Below are 18,557 nucleotides of genomic sequence, written 5' to 3'. Positions count from 1 at the left end.
CACCAGAATGATTAACTCTCACTGCCTTCAGGTACCCAAATTCAGACAAAAGAAAACGGGCGGCAGTAGCTTCCCTGTCATGGCTGCTCAACATTGGATCGCCCTTCCACTCAACATCAGAACAGACCAATCCTGCTACAGCTTTAGGCGAAACACTCTGTCCTGGTTACGATCCAACGATCCCCTTGACTGAACCATGACAACCTGACTGTACATATGTACATTCCTTAAACTGACCTGCCGTAATGTCATTAACGGTATATATATATATATATATATATATATATATATATATATATATATATACATATATATATATATATGTATATATATATATATATATATGCAAATTCTACGAAATGTAATGTTATGTTTTCTACTCACCTGTGCCTTACCCTGTAACTAAGCTTTTATGTATTCTTACCTTCCTGTTGAGCCCTATTACCTCTGGGTTTTGCGCGCCATACCAAATAAATAAATAAACAAACAAACAAACAAAATAAGAGACAAAGTACCCCGCAGTCAGAGAAAGACAATATAAGGAACAAATAACCTGATAAGGATGGCGTGCAGCATGCACACAGAGTATCACCTTTACCTTGGTACCTATCATTAGTAGCCAGACATTGCACTCATAGAGGTTTCCCATCGACAAGGTTCCATTTGGAGATATTCTGAATGCGGATCTCTCAGATTCCCAAACTTGGGAGTATGCATGATTCTGATGGCTACTTCCATTCCTCCATCCTGAATCCAGAACGCCCGATGAAACTCCATTGGAATTCCCAATTTTGACAGGTCTTCTGAGATCTGATTGGCTGTTTGGATGCTCCAATGTGTTGGCTGCACTGTTTCATGCCACTGGCACACAATCTACACAGGCTTTGCCATGAATGAGGAGGTTCATTGCGGTGTTCTGAATGTATGAGTTGATAAGATAGCTCAGTAAGTTAGGTGCTCTCCTCTGTCCTTTCACAGGTTGAAATCCAGGCTGGTTCGACTCAGCCCTTCATCCTTCCAAAGCTGAAACGTTACGTGCCATTAATTTGTATAATTATGTATTTCCATTTATGCACCTTTATCACAGCACTTAGACGTGGAGGGAGTCTGGCATGAAGCGCTATATTAAAACGTGCACGTTTTGACCAGTGCACCGTACAACTAGAGCCTTGCAAGCCTTCTAGAGCCGTGTCTAAGGGCAGCCAGGTGTATGTGAATAGAGTGATTTTCTTCCCAGACCTACCTTCGAATCTGAGCCTGTGTGCCCCGTTTCAATTTCCTGCATATGATGATCCCACGTTTCACGAGTCCATTGCATGCCATGTTAACCATCACAGAGAAATTCTCCATCAGCTTCTCCGTCGGCTTTTCCGCTCTGATGTGGGTCCCTTGGTTTATGCAGCACTCTCCTTTTAAGTTCTGTTATCTTGACAATGAAATTCTAAAATTGTTAAACGAGAGAATTGGCTTTTCCTTCTATAAATCTGTGATTTTCAGCAGAGGGGAAGCTGATCCCGAAAAGCTGCATGCATTATATAAATGTTGTAAGCGCTGCCTATCGTTGTTGTCACTGCGACCCCAGGACAGCCACCTCACATCCATGCTGGGTTTTAATTGTCTCTCGCTTTCTTTCTGCAGAGAAGTACAAGGGGAGAGGAAAAGCCGGGTCCCACTTTGAATCGGCGCGGCGGCGGAGCCGGGCAGTGCTCTACCACATCTCTGGGCACATCCAAAGACGAGAGAAGAACAAGCTCAAACTGAATAATGTACGTATCGCGGGGTATATGGCGGGCCATCAAGCGCAAGCGCGCCAGCTCTGTGCTAATTGGGGCACACTCACAGTGTATTAGCTATAGCCCACGTCATTAAGCTCGCCATATGTTTATACAAACCGTGACACAATGTTCCTAGTCCATTCTTGCTCTACTTGCCTGTATTATATGAGATAAAGTACCCCCCATCGGTCTTAACTAGGGTCTCCCAAGTCACCAAAGAGACATGAGTGACAGGCTGAGTGCCTGTATCATGTCACAGAACTCGAAAGTGACATGCAATGCCCTTATAATGTATGTTTGGGGGTGTGCTGGTCTTCATGATACACGGGTGTTGCCCTCGCCCACAGCCATATTATTTCCCCCGTTTCATTTTCTGTACTTTCCTCTTTCTTTTAAATCTTTTTTCTCTCCTTTTCTACATCACTCTTTTAGCACTTTCGCCTTTTCAACGTTTTATCTTTTCTTGACTCTTTTAACTCCTCTTTCCTTTTCTCCATCCCGCTGATTTATTTCTTCATATACAATTTCCATTTTCTCTCTTTCTATTTTTATGTTTGTTTATCCTAGCAAGATCTGTTTTTAATTCTATTTTAGCTCACCTTTTCCCTATTTCCCTTAGTTTGTCTTTGTGTGCTGTTATTGTTTTTTTTTTCATAAATGTATGCCACCCTCTTCTAGTACTGTTCATGTCCTATTAGCCTTTTGCCTTTGAACTTCCGCCATTCTACTTTCTGCCTTGCCTGTCTTTATTTCCCAAGCCCCCTGTCCCTTACCCGTTCAAAGACACCTTCCTACCGAGTCTGCAAACAGCGCTGATAGTCTGGCACCCTCTCCCATATGTTATGTTAAAGGATATGTATAGGGGGCACTATCACCACCAGAGTGGTCCCCTGGCGCTCTCGTATCACAATCGATTAGTGATCGATGAGAGCTGCTGGATGCTGGAGCTGCCAGGGGCATTGCCAACTCACGCATGGACTGTAATAAGTTGCTACAGCTGGCAGTCTGGTGATGTTCTCACTACAAGCACGATATCATCTCACGCGTCGCTTGTAATAGGGACAATACTTCAGGTTTTTATCGGAAGATTGCAACTCCCACCGTGCATTTTACCAAATGCCATCAATACTGATTGGTAATGACTTTCACATTCTCTAGGATTTGTACAGGAGGCAGGACACTATCTGCCTGGTACCTTTCATTTTAACCCACAATGCCATCTTTCTTGGTGATTTCCATTAAAGTGATTGGTAGTTGCTGTCTTCATTACAACTTTGCCAGTCCGGAAAAAATTATGGATAAAATGCTGGTATTTCCAGCACCAGCATTTGTTCCGGATCGGCCGGTGGGGGAGGCGGATCTCCGGGCAGTCCTGACCTGCCGTGAGATCAGACCCATATGGGCAGATATAATTGCTGCAATCACAGGCGCCGCTACTACAGGTGCCTGTGATCGCGGCAACTGATCACTCCATGGGAATGGGAATTTACCGTTACTCTGCCAGCCCTGATACCCTGGTAATACTGGGATAGCTGGAGGTGGAGACGGCAAGGCGGGTTTGCCCGCCGCCGGCCGGAATTACAGGCGGGTTAGACTGTACATATGTGGTTACTCCTGCCGTAAAGAAGCACAGCTGGAAAAGGCTTCTCAACAGGGGCTGCAACAGACCAAGCAGTAGAGGGGTCACAATGATAGCACGCGGCAAGTGTATTGCAAACCATATTGAAGCGTGCAACATTTATGATCAATAACCTCTGGGTGCTTTGCAATATCTCCATACGCTGCACTTGCGGGAACTTTATCCAATAGATCAGGGACGGCAATAAGAGCCACATTACTCTGCAGCAAGCACTATCAAATCAGTGGCATCACAGGCTTGCTTTTCCTCCTTTTTTTGCAGTTTTCTTTTCCAGCTCCAAGTTATCACTAAAATTCAAGGCTGTTCCTCAGTGGCAGTACTGCCATGCCAAGTCTGCAAAGCCACACACATATCCCTTCGTGCGTATGCCACATGTCACAATTATATAGTGAGTGCATGTCATTTGTAGTTCACAATTCATATCAAGTGGGGTGGCATGGTATTAGGTATGATTAAAGAGCTGAGCCATGTACAGCGAAACCGCAACCGTAAAGTCTGTGCCAGCCTTAGGCAGGGCCACCCGGGAGACTGCCTGGGTCGCCATCAGCTAGGGTGACCAGATTTATAAAATTAAAAAAAACGGACAGGCCATACACATAGAAGTAGAACTTAAGTAAACACAAATAAAACGGTAGTCCTACTTTTATGTCTCTGGCCTGTTGCAGGGGGAGGAGGTACTCACAGGCACACTCATCTCATTGGAGGAAGCAGCCGGGGAGTGGAAGGGGGAGGAAATGGGGGCGTGAAAAGCATTCACGCCTCCATTCACAAGCAGGAAGAGTCACGTCATGCCCGATTTCAGGATTTCGAAATCGAGCCCCAGCAAAAACCTGGACCGTTGCCACCAGCCCACAAACCCAGGGTTTATAAAAATTAAAAAAACTCCTGGTACCCTGGCACGGAGGGCGATTTCCTGGGACTGTCCCCGGAAAACTGGGACGTCTGGTCACCCTACCATTAGCACACCAACCACGCCAACTCGGGGAGTCTTTCAAGAGCTCTTCCGATCTGGCACGGGGGCATAAGGCGCAATAGGCGCCCTCCAGAAATTAAATGGTCCCCACTCGTGCTGGCGCCAGCGCAGGAGCAGGGTGCATTTAATAACAGGAATCAGGGAGTAAAAAAAACATTTTTGTTTCACTTCCCGGGGCGCTTCCGCCACTAATGTCATGCAAGTGGTTTGCTGATGACATTGTGGTGTGTGACCCTCCCAAGTGTGTTGCCCCTTTAAGGGAATGTGTCCCTCCCTTGTGTATTGCCCTTTCAACATGGGCCATGCTAATAAAAGGAGCCTCTGCAGACACTTGCACCAGAACTAAAGAGGAACAACTAAGTGTGAACACGGGACTGCAGGCTATGATGCCGTGGGACCCTTGTGCCAGGATGGTGGCAGAGGTCTGCATGGTTGTGGGCATGGTTTACCCTGTCCCCACTCCCAGATGGTGCTGATTCCCCATAGCACCCTGGTGCCTGCTGGATGTCCATTGCAGGCCCCCATCCCCAGAGGCACTTGGCCTCAATGGTGCTAATGCCCATAACACGATGGGGGCCTGCTGGATGCCCCAGAGCAGACCCCCCCCAGAATAGACACCAAGCATGAGGTTACATAAGTCATCACTTGAATTCGGACCCCCACCCTGTTAGATACGGGATACTGCAAATCTGTTAGGGGCCATACATATACCCCTCCTCTTAAAAATGTCTAGCTTAGCCCCCTTACAGATTAGGTCCGATACTTCAAGTGGATCTGGTACAACAATGCAGTGGACCCCAGATATCTTCAAATGCTGCGTGTCCTCTTTCTAGCTTCAAGCCCTGACCACTCATCTTTTCTCTAGGGATATCAGATCGGTGGATGGCACCTTAGCACCTCCAGTTCAACCAGGTAAAACTAGAAACATGGATCCCTTACCTACCGACAGGCCACCCTCCAGTGTGGGTGGAATACCGTAGTGACCCCCCAGACCTGAAGAGCTCATCTTCTGGACCTCGGTGGTCGGTCATTTTTTTGAAAAACTAATGTCGAATGACAATTTTTTCGAAAAAAAAATGTCGAAAAAAAAAATGTCGAATTCCGTTTTTTTAAATTATATATTTATTTTGGGGTTCAGGATAAAAAAAATGGGTAAAGCAAAAAAACAATTTTAAAAAAGGGGGGTTGGGGGGAGCCCCCCATTCCGAAAAAAAATGCATTAAAAAAATAATTCGACATTTTTTTTTTCGACATTTTTTTTTCGAAAAACTGACTTTCGACATTATTGGTTTCGAAATTATGACTATAAACCCTGGACCTCCATATCCTGCAGTTGCTGCCGATTGGCTGCCTGGCCGCCTTCAAAGTGATATGCAGGATTTACAATGGGAACAGACTTTCCCCATTCAAAACTGTCAAGGAATATTCCGAATAAAATATCAGAATAAAAGTGCTCAATGACCGTAAAATGGCACTCCCAACTGTTGTGTCTGGCTCGGGGCACCCAGTTCAGACACCCAGTTGCGGGGGGCAACCAGCAAGACAGCTTATGCCGCAGTCGGGGTGGCCGCCTGAAAGCAGGGGGGGACACCCTGTTATGATCAGGATCACCTGGTCGGACACAGGAGCTGACAGTACCTAGCTCCAGGACCAGGGAAGTACACACAAACTGTGCTCACATGGTATACCACACTATGATTGAACACAGACACCAGTTTGCCAGTCATGGAGTCAGCTGCCGTTGTGCTGCATGTGGTTGCAAAGCTCCCTTTGATTAACCACGTCATGACCCAAACTCTTAAAAGGGCAGCACCACATCAAGTAGTGTGCAACAGGGAGTCCTGCTTTCCCCACACAGGCTCTAATTATTTGGAACACAGCTCCACCCTACACCTGCAACCAGGGTCGGACTGGGACTATCGGTCGTTCGGCCACTGGCCGAACAACCTTGAGGTCCTGGGGGCCGGTTTTTCACAAGCCGCCCCTGGTCCGTTTAACTATAGTGTGCCGCTGCTGGTGCTGGCGCCGCAGCCCGAGCTGGGCTGGTTAAAACATTTTTAAAAATTGTTTGTTGTTGAGTTTGACTCTAGTCTCACTGACTTGTTTCATGGCAGGCTACCGAGCCGATAGTGTGCCGCTGGAGCTGCCTCCCGCGGTCCGTGGCCCGAGTAGCTCGACTCGCCATTGGCGCCGACAGACGGAATTGGCACTCAGCGACTGGGCTGGGCACTGCGCAGCATAGTTCATCAAACCAAGGTAACAAACACGTTGTTGTTACCTTGCATTGATGATTTGCATACATCATAAATTATGATGCGTGAATGCATCATGTAGAGGGGCCGCTGCGCCACCACTCCATGGGGGGCAACCATGCGGGTGGGCTTGGCTCGCTCTGAAGTGCTATATGCTAATATAAACTTAACACCTGACTGTGTGGGGCAGGATGAGGCTGCCTCCTGCATGCAGGGCTGGGCTGGGCCCCATTAAGTTGCTTTCAACTTTGCAGGAAGTAACAACAACAAATTTGTGGCACTTTGCAAAGTTGAAAGCAATTTGTGCCTGGGGGCTGGGGCTCTGGGGGCCGCCGGGGAACAAACAACAGCGGGTGGCCCAATGAAAATGCGGCAGCAGCCGCCCACACAGACTGTGAGCCGCCCGCCACCAGGTCCAGGTCAATAACACGTGACTCTCTCTGGAGAGGGAGAGATTATTGCTGGGCCTCCCTGATGCCCTCGTCATGATGATTTTGGCCACAGGCACCGGCAGAAGTGAACTCTGAGACAAGCACCCAGCCCGGCAGCACACCAGGGTGGGGAGTCTGACTTGGAGTGACGAGCGAGGCAGAAGCACACCATGCAGTAATAGCGCCTGGCTGGACGAAGAGAGACTGAAGTTCTTGCTGCTTGTGTTTAGATTAGGCAATGGGCACTGCACTGGGCACTGGCAGGCACTGTCTGCCTCGGCACCTGCCAGGTTGCCTCCCACCTCATGGCTTCACTCTGCTGAGGTCAGAAGCCGCCCCCCACAGCAGCAGCCTCTTCCCAGTGCAGCAGCAGGTCAGGGCTCACAGGCAGCAGCCAGCCGGCCGGCCCAGCTGCCACAGGCGCCACAGGCAGCAGTAGCGCCAGAGACGACTAGGTGCCTGAGGTAATAAATACCATCCATAGGCTTAGCTGGCAGTGTCACTGGCAGTCCTGTAAACTGCTGACACTGAGGAACCAGGTTTACAACATTTAAGAGATTCGCTAATTCTAGCCATGTGATCTGTGTTATAATAGAAGCATCATTTGACATGCATTTGCATGCCCAATAGTTATGCTTGACTTTGCAGGACTGTGTATTTAGTGATCTTTATTTTTCACTCTGATGCACATATTGCAATAACATTACGCAGTTGTTTGCAATGCAAAAACATGAAATGTCGGTGTGCTGGTGCAATCACACACAGCAGATGCTAAATGCCTTTATTAATAGGGATCTGGTGAGTTGTTGCTCTACGTCTGTGTACCTTTGATATGTTAGCTGGCATTTGTATAGCACGCATCTCCAACTGGTTTTGCTTCATAGCACTGTGATAAACAAATACACGCTCACAAATGTTATTGTCCCAGTCGATCGGGCATGTATTTTTATATTCTAAAAAAAAAATCCTATGCATCTTACCTTAGTTCTCCTCACATTTAAGCATGCAAAATCAATGGATTGGGCACAGCCATCTAGTGCTAATCTTATCCGTTGGTACATCGCCCTAAATTCAGGTGCCCTCACAGCAAGAATATTGATTGCCCGCCCCTCAAACTGACACCACGTGTCCAAACGATATACTCCACCTAATTTCATGACGTTCGTGGGCAGCGTGGCCAAACTTACCGTCATCGCCCATGCCATAACATTACCCAACGCAGAACCAGAAAGATAAATACACAGACCCTCTCACAGCGCACAACTTTTCTTTCTTTTCACAAATAGGAGAAGAAAACATTTATTTTGAAGATAACAATAGTCTACAATGTTATAAGTACCTTTATTTTTCGCATAACGATCAAAATAGAAGATTATGTCCACGAGAAAAAGTATATCTTTAGCCAATAGAAGTTATAGCTAGAGAACGTTGCATGCTTCAAATGTTCTATATAGGTTACTCATAAAACGTTGATTGCTTTCAGCGATCGATTAATCCCTGTGTTTCATTTCTTTGATGTTCCTTGTGTCCTTATGTTCCATCACCAATATTTGTGAACCCAAATGGTGTTCCATTAGTCAGAAGATAAGGAGTTGTTTCACTTTCAAACGCAACACCTTCACATCGCCTCATTTTCAAATCATAAACGCTGACAGGTTGCTCCTTATTGCTGCTACTGCTAAAAGACAGATTGGTCCCTAGCGATGGTCCCACATAATGGTAATCACAGAAGGACCGTTGATTATTATCAGCCAAAGTTGATTGAAGAATCCATCAGATTGGAAACTATGGGAACTATGGCGTGCACAGAATGGTAGACTATAGCTATGTAAATGACAGAATAAAAGAATATATTTCAGAAGCCATTTTATAATCGAAAATATACGCATTAAAATATCTTAGCAGATGCCTAGATGGCCGGCGGAGCGTGACAACGTACTGTTCTTCTCTCCTTTCCGAGGAAGACAAAGCAGGCGCCCGGGCTGTCAAAAAACAGTAACACACCCCGGTGCAAACTCTGACAATAGCAGAGAATCCTCGAGAAGAGAAGACCGAAGCGGAGGACAAAACTCGCGACGGAGCAGGAGGAGCTTGCCTGCCCTGCCACAGGAAGTTTGAAGCCTGTTAGATCCTAAGCAGCCCCCCACCCTCCGACCATGGCTCTGGAGCACGTATCAGTGCTGGCACGCATCCTTCATCCTGAGTGGAGCGGACTGAGACCTGGGCAAGCCGAGTGTAGAACAGTGGAGCAGTCGGGGGAGAAGGCAAGAGCCCCCCCGCAAAGTGGGTCTCACACCCCGGGGGTGACACCGACATCTGCAGCCTCTACAGGGGCAATGAGCGGTGGAGGGCAGATCAGCTCAGCCCGATCGAAATCGTGAGTCCACTGACACCGCTGGAGCAATGATTCAATACCTCTCGCTGTATGCAAGGAAAGGACATGGGTCAGGCACAGCAGACTTGCACTGGGGCCATCGACGGCTGACAAGGAACCTGACCCCATATAAAGGCAGTAACTTGGGGATTGCAACCCGCAGGGAGGGGTGGAATAGGAAGAATCGACTTCTACAAGGCAGAAGAGCAGGAAGCGGGTCCCGTCACTACAAGGAAAGAGAGAAGCACTTTTCGGAGTTCGGAGTACTCATCCCTCACCCAGCAACAGGAAGTTTGAAATAACTTTGCATTCCAGAGCTCTTGGGCCGGGGAGCAGAGACAAGCGGCAGTAAGGCGGGCATACCCAGCAGCCCCTATGGAAGACACAGAATACAGGGAGGGAGGCATAAGTAGAGAAACCTAATGGGACACATTATCCCAAGGGGCAAGGGGAGCCCGGAATAACACGCACCTGGACAACACGGCAAAGGGTCGACAGGACAGCCTCACTGCCCCAAGTGTGACACAGAGGGTGGGCCCTGGCCCAGTGTACTGGATTGGGGACCCCTCTCGCTCGGTAGATCGACGGAAAACAAGACACAGGGGTGAGTAAGGACAACTATCAACAGATTACACCAGCCAGGGAAATACCACATAGCTGTCGAAGGCGGTAGCCCAATCGCACAACATAAGAAAGCAGAGGTCTTCCAAATGTCAGGTGCGAAGGGGAAGGTCGCCATATCTAAAAACAAACTGCAGCCCACCACACAAGAGGGGCAACTGGAACGCGGCTGATGACAATACCCAGAACCACCCCATCTGGTGGATGGTGAAGAACATCCACAGACCATGAGTAAAGCAATGGCGCTGAATAAAGAGGACCTCCTGGAATGTCTCATGGGAGGATAGGATGACAAACGCATTCCAAGCTCAACTCACAAAAATGAAAGATGATATAAGGAATTCCCTGAAAGAAGTGAGAGAAGAGGTTAACGGCCTAGGGGCTGGAGTGGACATGACAGAGCGAGGTCTGACTGACAGAATGACGAATTACTTCAGCAAGTAGTCAGAGCTACACACAACCTAGAACTGCAGGTAGAAAACCAGAGAAATCGCTCTCGCAGGACGAATATGTATGTGAAGGGGCTCAGCGAGGCTGACAGGGACAAATAATTAAGAAACATAATACAACAATGCTTCAGAGACCTGATGCTGGATGTACAACCAGATGAGGTGAAAATCGACGGCATACACAGTGTTGGGCCCAAGAGAGAAGACCCTGCGGCACACTCACGAGAGGTTCTGGCAGCATTATTTATCTATTTATTTAGGATTTATATAGCGCAGGTCCACTGACCCTAAGGTTTAAGGGTGCTGACAAATACACAAATCAAATAAAAAATGGCTAGAAGCCATTGGAGATGAAACAGGTGCATGAGAACTAACGTTCAAACCAAGATAGTGGTCGTTAAACAGATAGGTCTTCAGTCCTTTTTTGAACACTCTGTTGGAATTTTCAGTTCTCAATTTCAGGGGGAGGTTGTTCCAAGCAATGGGAGCCTCAGAATAGAATGCTCCCACCTTAGTCTGCGATAATCTGCAAATTGGGGTGGTTAACTGGAGAAGACTATTTGAGAGTTTTTCAAACAGTTAAAAGAGACATACAAGAGTCGAAAAAGAATACGTTCCTTAAAAGAGAGCCAGTGAAGCTCCCTTCTCGACAAGTAAATATGATCTGATCTCTTCTTATCCATAACAACCCTGACAGCATTGTTCTGCACCACTTGCAGTCTGTTCGATTTGCAGTTTGGAAGGCCGATCAGGTGACTACTGCATTAGTCTATCCTAGAAATAATCAGTGCTCTAGCTAACGTTTCTCTACCAGTTTGTGAGAGAAAGGGGCATGCGTGAGATAGCTGTTTAACATAGTATGTGGACAAAGCCACCAGAATGCTGACCTGCACCTTCATGTTGAGATTACAGTCAAGATAATTCCCCAATGTCTTGACTTTTTTCTTAACCTTTATGGCACAATCGTCAATCACAAATTGGGAGCATTGGTCTTCTAGTTTGCAGAGTTTAGGATCGGTGGCCACAAGCATGAGTACCGTCTTGATAGTGTTAAGGGCCAGCCTTGTTGTCTTACGCCATGAAAGAAGTGATTCTACACTCTGCGAGGGCTCAAAAATCAATCACAATCTATGGGACTCCAATCCAACTATGCCTTGACCTAGCGCTATCCACACTACCGAAAAGGATAGTAGAAGGAGGTAGATTATGCCGGAAATGAAATAACTTTTAGCTAAACACCTTTCCTATATATGGACTTTCCCGTTTCGGGATACTCTTGTTATGTTATGTTATTAGTTATCGACACTTGTAAAGCAGCTTGGTCGCCCAAAGGCATCATAGCGCTATACCCTAAGCAATGTATGCACTGGCTGAGTACCCACAGGAAACTAAAAAAGAAATGTTTTCAAGGCCAACCGGAAAGAAAAATAGACCTCAATAGCACGCAGGTGAAGAGGAATGGAATTTCAAGCCAGTGCCGCAGCCACCGAGAAAGCACAGCCCCCAACCCAAGAGAGCCCACACCTAGGAACTGAGCTAGTCACAGAAGGCTGGGAACGCAGTGCTCTCGGGGGAACATAAGGTCAAAATTTCACCTCAGGATATTCTGCCCCTTTTTTGCAAAATACTCTGTGTACCAATAATTTCCTGTGATTAAAATGTAATCGATCAGGGAGCTCCCATTAGCTCCACTGAACCTTTTTTTTTGCAGGCTGATCACTTTCAAAACTGCCTTTGCAGGCACTACAATTCAATCTATGGAGAATTCTCACTGACTCTAGGGAGAGGCAATGCACGCAGCGGGAGGGATGACAATAAGCGATGGGATATCCCAAGTCTCATCTTGGTTGTGCCAAGCTCCAACAAATTAGTTGTGTGGTTCTAGCTGGAGATTTAAATCATCAACCACAACAATACAGTAGTGACAGGCTCATACCTTCAGCTAATTCCTGGAGGCAAGCCAAAGTCTTTGATCGCTGGGAGGGTCAATTATACAAATTGAATATGCAAACCATATCCTCATTGCCCATAATTACTTCAACATTTGTAGGTCCGGTGAGCCTGAGCCCACAACCGCCACCTTCCAACCGGGTACAACATCAACCCAAACCAGTAACCCTCCACTAGGTCAGCTGCAAAACCCCTTAGCGGTCGCAACGTGAAAAGACTGGTATCCCTGGATGCTCACAGGTTTGTAGGCCCATATTTGCTGTAGAGCAATGATTTGGTGCACTCGAATGAACACGAGCCATTTGGCATCTTCCATCACTCGATGAACCCTTACCACATTCCACAAAAGCAAATTATAGCCCCTAGAAGCTACTCAGGGGTTGCCAACCTTGCCCCCAGTCAGTCCTGCTCATCTAAGGCAGCAACAATATATCTAGCAGGGCTCTAAACATGAGTGGCTGAAGATCTTACAGACTTTACCACTCTCCTGCTATTTCCCAAGGATGGCGATTCCGAATCGTTCAGCAGAGTTTTCAGAAAATCACCAGTTCTTAATCCAATTGAAGGTCCTTTCGGGGAGTATATAATGACAGAGGAAAAGCAATGTAAAGAAAGGAAAGGTAAAATGAAACCATATATGCATATTTAACATGATTACATCACCAAAAATACCTAACTTAAAATACATTATTGAACATTAACAATGCAAGTGTTGCATTTTTACATTATCTTTTAAATTGATACAGTGTCCAAGCATTGGGTAACATATTGACACTTGCTTGTGAAAGGGTAGTGAACACAGTTTCAAATCATTTAAATCTGGAAGTCAACCTCTCAACAAGTTCAAGTTTTGGAGGACAAGCCTCTTTTGCAATGTTCTGTCGCATAGTCTGGGCCCTGGAAAGAAAATCTTGAGGCATTCCGTGTGTATGCATGGCCAGCACAGCCACTGTCAGACCTTTCACAAATTCAAAATCCATTTCCTGGAATATTGGCTTGGCCACCCACTGTTTTCTTTGTTTTGTAAACGCCATGTGGTAATGAAGCATCCCGAAAGTTCCTGCAGTTGTTGCTTGTTCCCTCCCAATGTTCTCGTTGTGTACAAGTACAGCCAGTCTTGTTTTCGCCTCCATACCGTCTATGCTGAAATGGAACCTTTTCGGCCTGTACTTTAGGCACAAATTATGGAACACCTCCAAATCTCCAGTGTTGCAGAATTCGTTGAGTCCCTTCAGGTCTCTTGAAAGCATTTTGTAGTGCACAATTTTCTCTGGTGCTGTGTGAGAAGGGGAACCTGACACCAACCACTTCTTCTTATTCTCCTGCTCCTTAGTCAAAGGTCCATGTCCGCATTTGTGAAAATGTTCGTTTTCTCTTTTCAAGAGTATATGTTAGAACAATTGTTCATCAATGGATGCTACTTTTCAAGTAGAATTTCTACAGATCCATTACAAGTTTTTGAGCTCCACCAAAGATGGTTGCTTATAGACTGAGACAACTTTAACAAACATATTTTCTGAAACCTTTCTTTTACCAGCATCCGTAAATATTATAGAAATCGATTTTGTAATGTGCCGTACATAAAATTGATGCTATATCTGTGGAAACTGCACTTGCATGGCCTTTGCTATTCCAACATGCCTGTCAGTGGCTATCAGGTCTATTTGCATTCCTCTGGATTCCAGAAGTTGAATTGATTTAATGAAACCAAGTTTCTCGAAGGCAACAGACAATGTACATTCAGACACCTGCATCATGACTAAACTCACAATTGTATTACTTTTAATTTCTTGAATGTGGTAAGTGCCGTATTTAGTGGAAAAGCCTGGTCTGTCACAATGTCCATCACCAGCAAGCATGACCATTTTGCCAGAAAGTGTACTGTGAATTGATAACTGTTCAAGTTTCCAGGCCTGACTAATAACAGGGAACACGAAATCCTTCTGATATGTGGTACTGAGTTTTAGCAGGGAACTCGAGTCCCACAAATTGACAGCAACTTGAAATTTTACTGAAAGGCGATCCACTGAACAGTGAAGCAGATGAACAAAGTACATTTCCAGCAGGCACTTTTGCAAGCATAGGTTGTGCTGACCATGAAAATGTGTTATGGTGGTGGACACAGCTGGCCTGGACTTTCAGGTTGGTGCCTTTAACTACATGAGTAAAATTCACCTTTGCTCTCCACATATCCTCCTATGTAATGTATGATCACATTTAATAATTTGTATAATCTCTAGCAGGCCGCAGTTGAATACAATAAGGCTCATTAAAAGCATGCTGGTCTGGAAACAACGGTGCCGGTAAGCTTACCGCCACTGTTGTTTCCATACCGGCATTCTACCGGTCTGCCTGCCGGAGCCGCCATGCCCAACAGGTCTGACCCTGCTGGGCACCACGGCAATGGTAGGCAGACCATCACAGAAGTACCGGCACTGTTAACGAAATCGCTGGTGCTTCCGTGGTCGCCACTCCCATAGAGTACAATAGGACTCAAATGGAATGGGGATTTACAATTTACCAGCTTCTGACTTTCCAGGCCACCGGGGTTGTAATCCCACTGTTTCACCGGGAAGTCAGACGTCAGTAAATATTTATGGGTCCGGCGGCAGCCTGCCAGTTACTGCCGGACCTGCAATGAGCCCTAATGTATTTTTGCTCCTTTAATTGCCAATCGTCCTGCAGTATTGTGGTTTGTGATTTGATGGTGGTGGACAACTCCCCCAAAGTATGCGATCTGAAGTTGAGATCATGAGTAGATTCATCAATCAATTTCGAAGATGCTTCAGTTTTTTCAGGCTGTGATTTTTCCGTATGAAATCGAGAAGCAGGGATAATTGAATGTTACATTGGTGGACATTGGTTAGAGGGTGTAGATCAGCGGTATTCAAATTGTGAGGCGCGACCCCCCATGGGTCCGCGGGTGCATCCCTGGGGGGCCCTGAGAGCTCAGCATGTTTATTATTATTATTTTTTAATTTTTATTTTTAGATTGGAAGGAAAGGGTAGGGGTGGCTCACATGGTCGGGCTGAAGCATGAAACTGTCTCAGGCAACAATGAAAAAGTGGCCCGCAGTTGTAAATGGATATTCATTGCTTTAGTCACAGACTGGGCCTCATTACAACTATGGCGGTACAGTAACAACGGTGCCGGTAAGCTACCGGCACTGTTGCTACCGTACCGCCATAGTAAGGGTTGTGCTCGCGGGTGCCTGACAGCCCGACCTGGCAGGCCGTGCGGCACCTGCAAACACAGCTCGTCGGATGCACCGGCACCGTTATTAACGGTGCCGGTGCATCCGAGCTCCCCATTCCCATTGAGCCCCATGGGGCTCAAATGGGAATGGGGATCTTCCGGTACTGGCACCCGCGAAAGGGCAATTATCAGGTCCGTCTAACTCAGCATGACCCGGTAATTGCCCATTCGCGGGTGCCGGCCCCGGATGCAACTCCGGCGGTAGCCGTGCCGGTTTGACTGGCACAGCTACCACCAGGGTTGTAATGAGGCCCACTGTTTCAATAGTACCCAAGGGGGTGCTTTGTATTAAAATATAAGTATATTGTGATATATTCAGCAACAATGGTCAAAATTACTAACTGCATAGTTAAGAAACTCATCAAACTGGTCAACATTGGCCAAAATGGTGGGCCTTTTTGACTGGCCCACACTAGCATTTTACATTTTTGGTACAGACATTGCCCTATGGGCCAGTCTGAGCCTTGCGGCTCATCCATAATGGCGAGGGGGCACCCACCCAGTGGCCCCTCACCCAGTATGGAGGAGCTAAAGAGCCAGCCCAGTGAAACAGTGAGTGCTCCTGGGCTGGCTGAACTGTCAAAGGGAAACACTTTTTCCCTTTGACAGTTCAGTTTAGTTCCCCAGCCGCACATGCTCACTGAGCCATGCAAGTGCTGGGGCGATTTGCTTCGCCAGCATTGCATAGCTCATTGGAAATGCTGGAAGGGGCACTGCATGTCTGTATGTCCGAGGGGGGGCTACTGCGCCTCCTCGCACATACGGACAGAGCAGCCTGGAGCAGGGTGTTTCAGCACCCGCACGCAGGCCAATGCAGAAGGTACGCTTATGTTCATTGTTTTTATTTAAACATGTGTATGGATGCGTGTATGCTTATGTTATGAGTTAGTGTATTGTGATGGATGTTCGTGTGAATGATAGAGTGATTGCTGTATGAATGTGCAGCGCCTTGCATACACACATAATCATGTTGATTGTGTTAGGCCCAGTGGGACCCAGGGAACAGGGATGGTATCTTTTTTACTGGACATCTATCATACATGTCCAGTAAATAATGTCATGCCTGCCCCCTGGGCCCCCCAGATGTAAAAGTAAATTAAAAAGAAAACATCAGATGCAGACAATGGTCCATACTGAGAGACACTCCTACATGCCACTTTGTGTCAATAACTAATATTATACATAATAATCTTCAATATGTTTCAATTCGAAGTAGGCCACATGCAAGTATTGTTCAGTCGCATATAAAGGATTAGTAAAAAAGAATTGCTTGATAGGTGAGTGATGTTGCTGTTGACTCTTGAATAGTGATCGAAGATGAATCTTGCTGCTTTATTTTATGTAAATATTCAGAAAAGAGTCCAATTGAAAATGTACATTAGTATTATAAATTTGACCACATCGAATGCTCAAAAACATGACTATGTGCATGTTGCTTGCCTAAACATTGGGATAATCGACGTGTCTTTGGTTTCCTCATTGGTGAAGATCTGTACTTACATCAGCGAGCTCTATGTAAAGAAAGACATGTTAACCAACAAATTAAAAAAATAAAGTGAAAGTGGGGATAGACAAAGTAGTTGAAAGTGAAACATTTTAAAAATACAGTGCTTTGTGTTGTGAAATATTCCCCAAAAAGTCTAAAACGTTCATCATGTTATCTTTGCCATACACTAATTCATTAGGTTAAGAGATCATTTAGAAGACATATGTATAGCAACCACTCTGTTTATATACCAACACACATAACAAATTCATTGTCCACTACTTACCGGAGCCAGCGCATACTGAAATTTAGTTGGCACTGCATTGGGAAGTAATTGGGAAGCATCTGGGGTGACGCTTTTTAGTGTAGTGGGATGCTTCATACATATCATCTGAGAAGTAGATGCTGCAGGCGCGGAATCGATTGTACTTCACGTCTTCTAAGACATCCTTGGCTCTGCTTTCAATCTCGGGCAATGGAAATCGCAATTTGAAAGCTATCTTCTTATTAAATCTAAATCCTTTGGGAATACAAGCAGGACTGTGCTAGGAGCTTTGACGTGGCTCAAAGTAGGGCAATCCGGAACGATACATGAGGGCATTCTTGAAATATCCATAAGATCTGTTAAATAAATATAAATAATTATTAAAATGAATACAGTATAAGTGTGAGCAAAGCAACAATCACATAGCTATGTGTGTAAACTTTGTTTAACATTTTTTTTAAAAACCTCTGTAATGTAACCTTGTCTAATTATCACAGCGATCAAATTAGTCAGAACTCATTGTTATACCGCAAATTGTAACGTATTACTAGTCCATTCAATAAACTTAGAGCCACCAAAAGAAAACATGCGTTGGAAACATGGACTATGAAACATTACATTCTGATACAATGCTCTGTAATAAAATGTGGTAATTCCTGAGATAACAATGAATAAAACATTCAACAATGGTGAACTCTTTGAGATAAATTAAAATGAGAATACAGTTTACATTGGGTATGAAGCATTAGAAACTTTCTGAGCAGCGATCTATTAAATTACAGAACGAGATAATTGACCAATCCTTACTTGGACGAACAGATAAACTGATCAGCAAGCATGGTAACAAGTAGATCAATGTTGATATACGTTGTGGGTTGCATAGATGTTCCCTAGGTAACTATCAAGGTGTTTATAAAGGCTTAGAAAAGTAGGTGTGTATGTGAATGTGTGATGTGTTTTTTGAGACCCACCAATCCTCAATGTCATTGTTTGACAGCATAATACAAATCCATCCAGCCCCCTCGGGAGGCCACGGTCATAGGTGCAAACTGCCATTGATACTGGAGGGGGATGGATGGGCGTGAA

General features: G+C 45.7%; 1 protein-coding gene across 2 annotated transcripts in view; it reads left to right on the top strand.

Moving 5' to 3' along the window:
* Positions 1-18,557, top strand: part of KCNH8 (potassium voltage-gated channel subfamily H member 8) — a 1,879,819-nt gene that overhangs the window by 1,055,701 nt on the left and 805,561 nt on the right. For both annotated transcript variants that reach the window (XM_069648885.1, XM_069648884.1), the window contains exon 4: positions 1,639-1,766. In XM_069648885.1, the coding sequence (XP_069504986.1) occupies positions 1,639-1,766 (128 nt within the window). The remainder of the gene's footprint in view (positions 1-1,638; positions 1,767-18,557) is intronic.

This window comes from Ambystoma mexicanum, chromosome 2q (assembly GCF_040938575.1).
Source record: "Ambystoma mexicanum isolate Mex_15411 chromosome 2q, UKY_AmexF1_1, whole genome shotgun sequence".
Classification (NCBI taxonomy): Eukaryota; Metazoa; Chordata; class Amphibia; order Caudata; family Ambystomatidae; genus Ambystoma; species Ambystoma mexicanum.
Note: the sequence above shows the minus strand (reverse complement) of the source record. Positions and strands in the feature narration are given on the sequence as shown.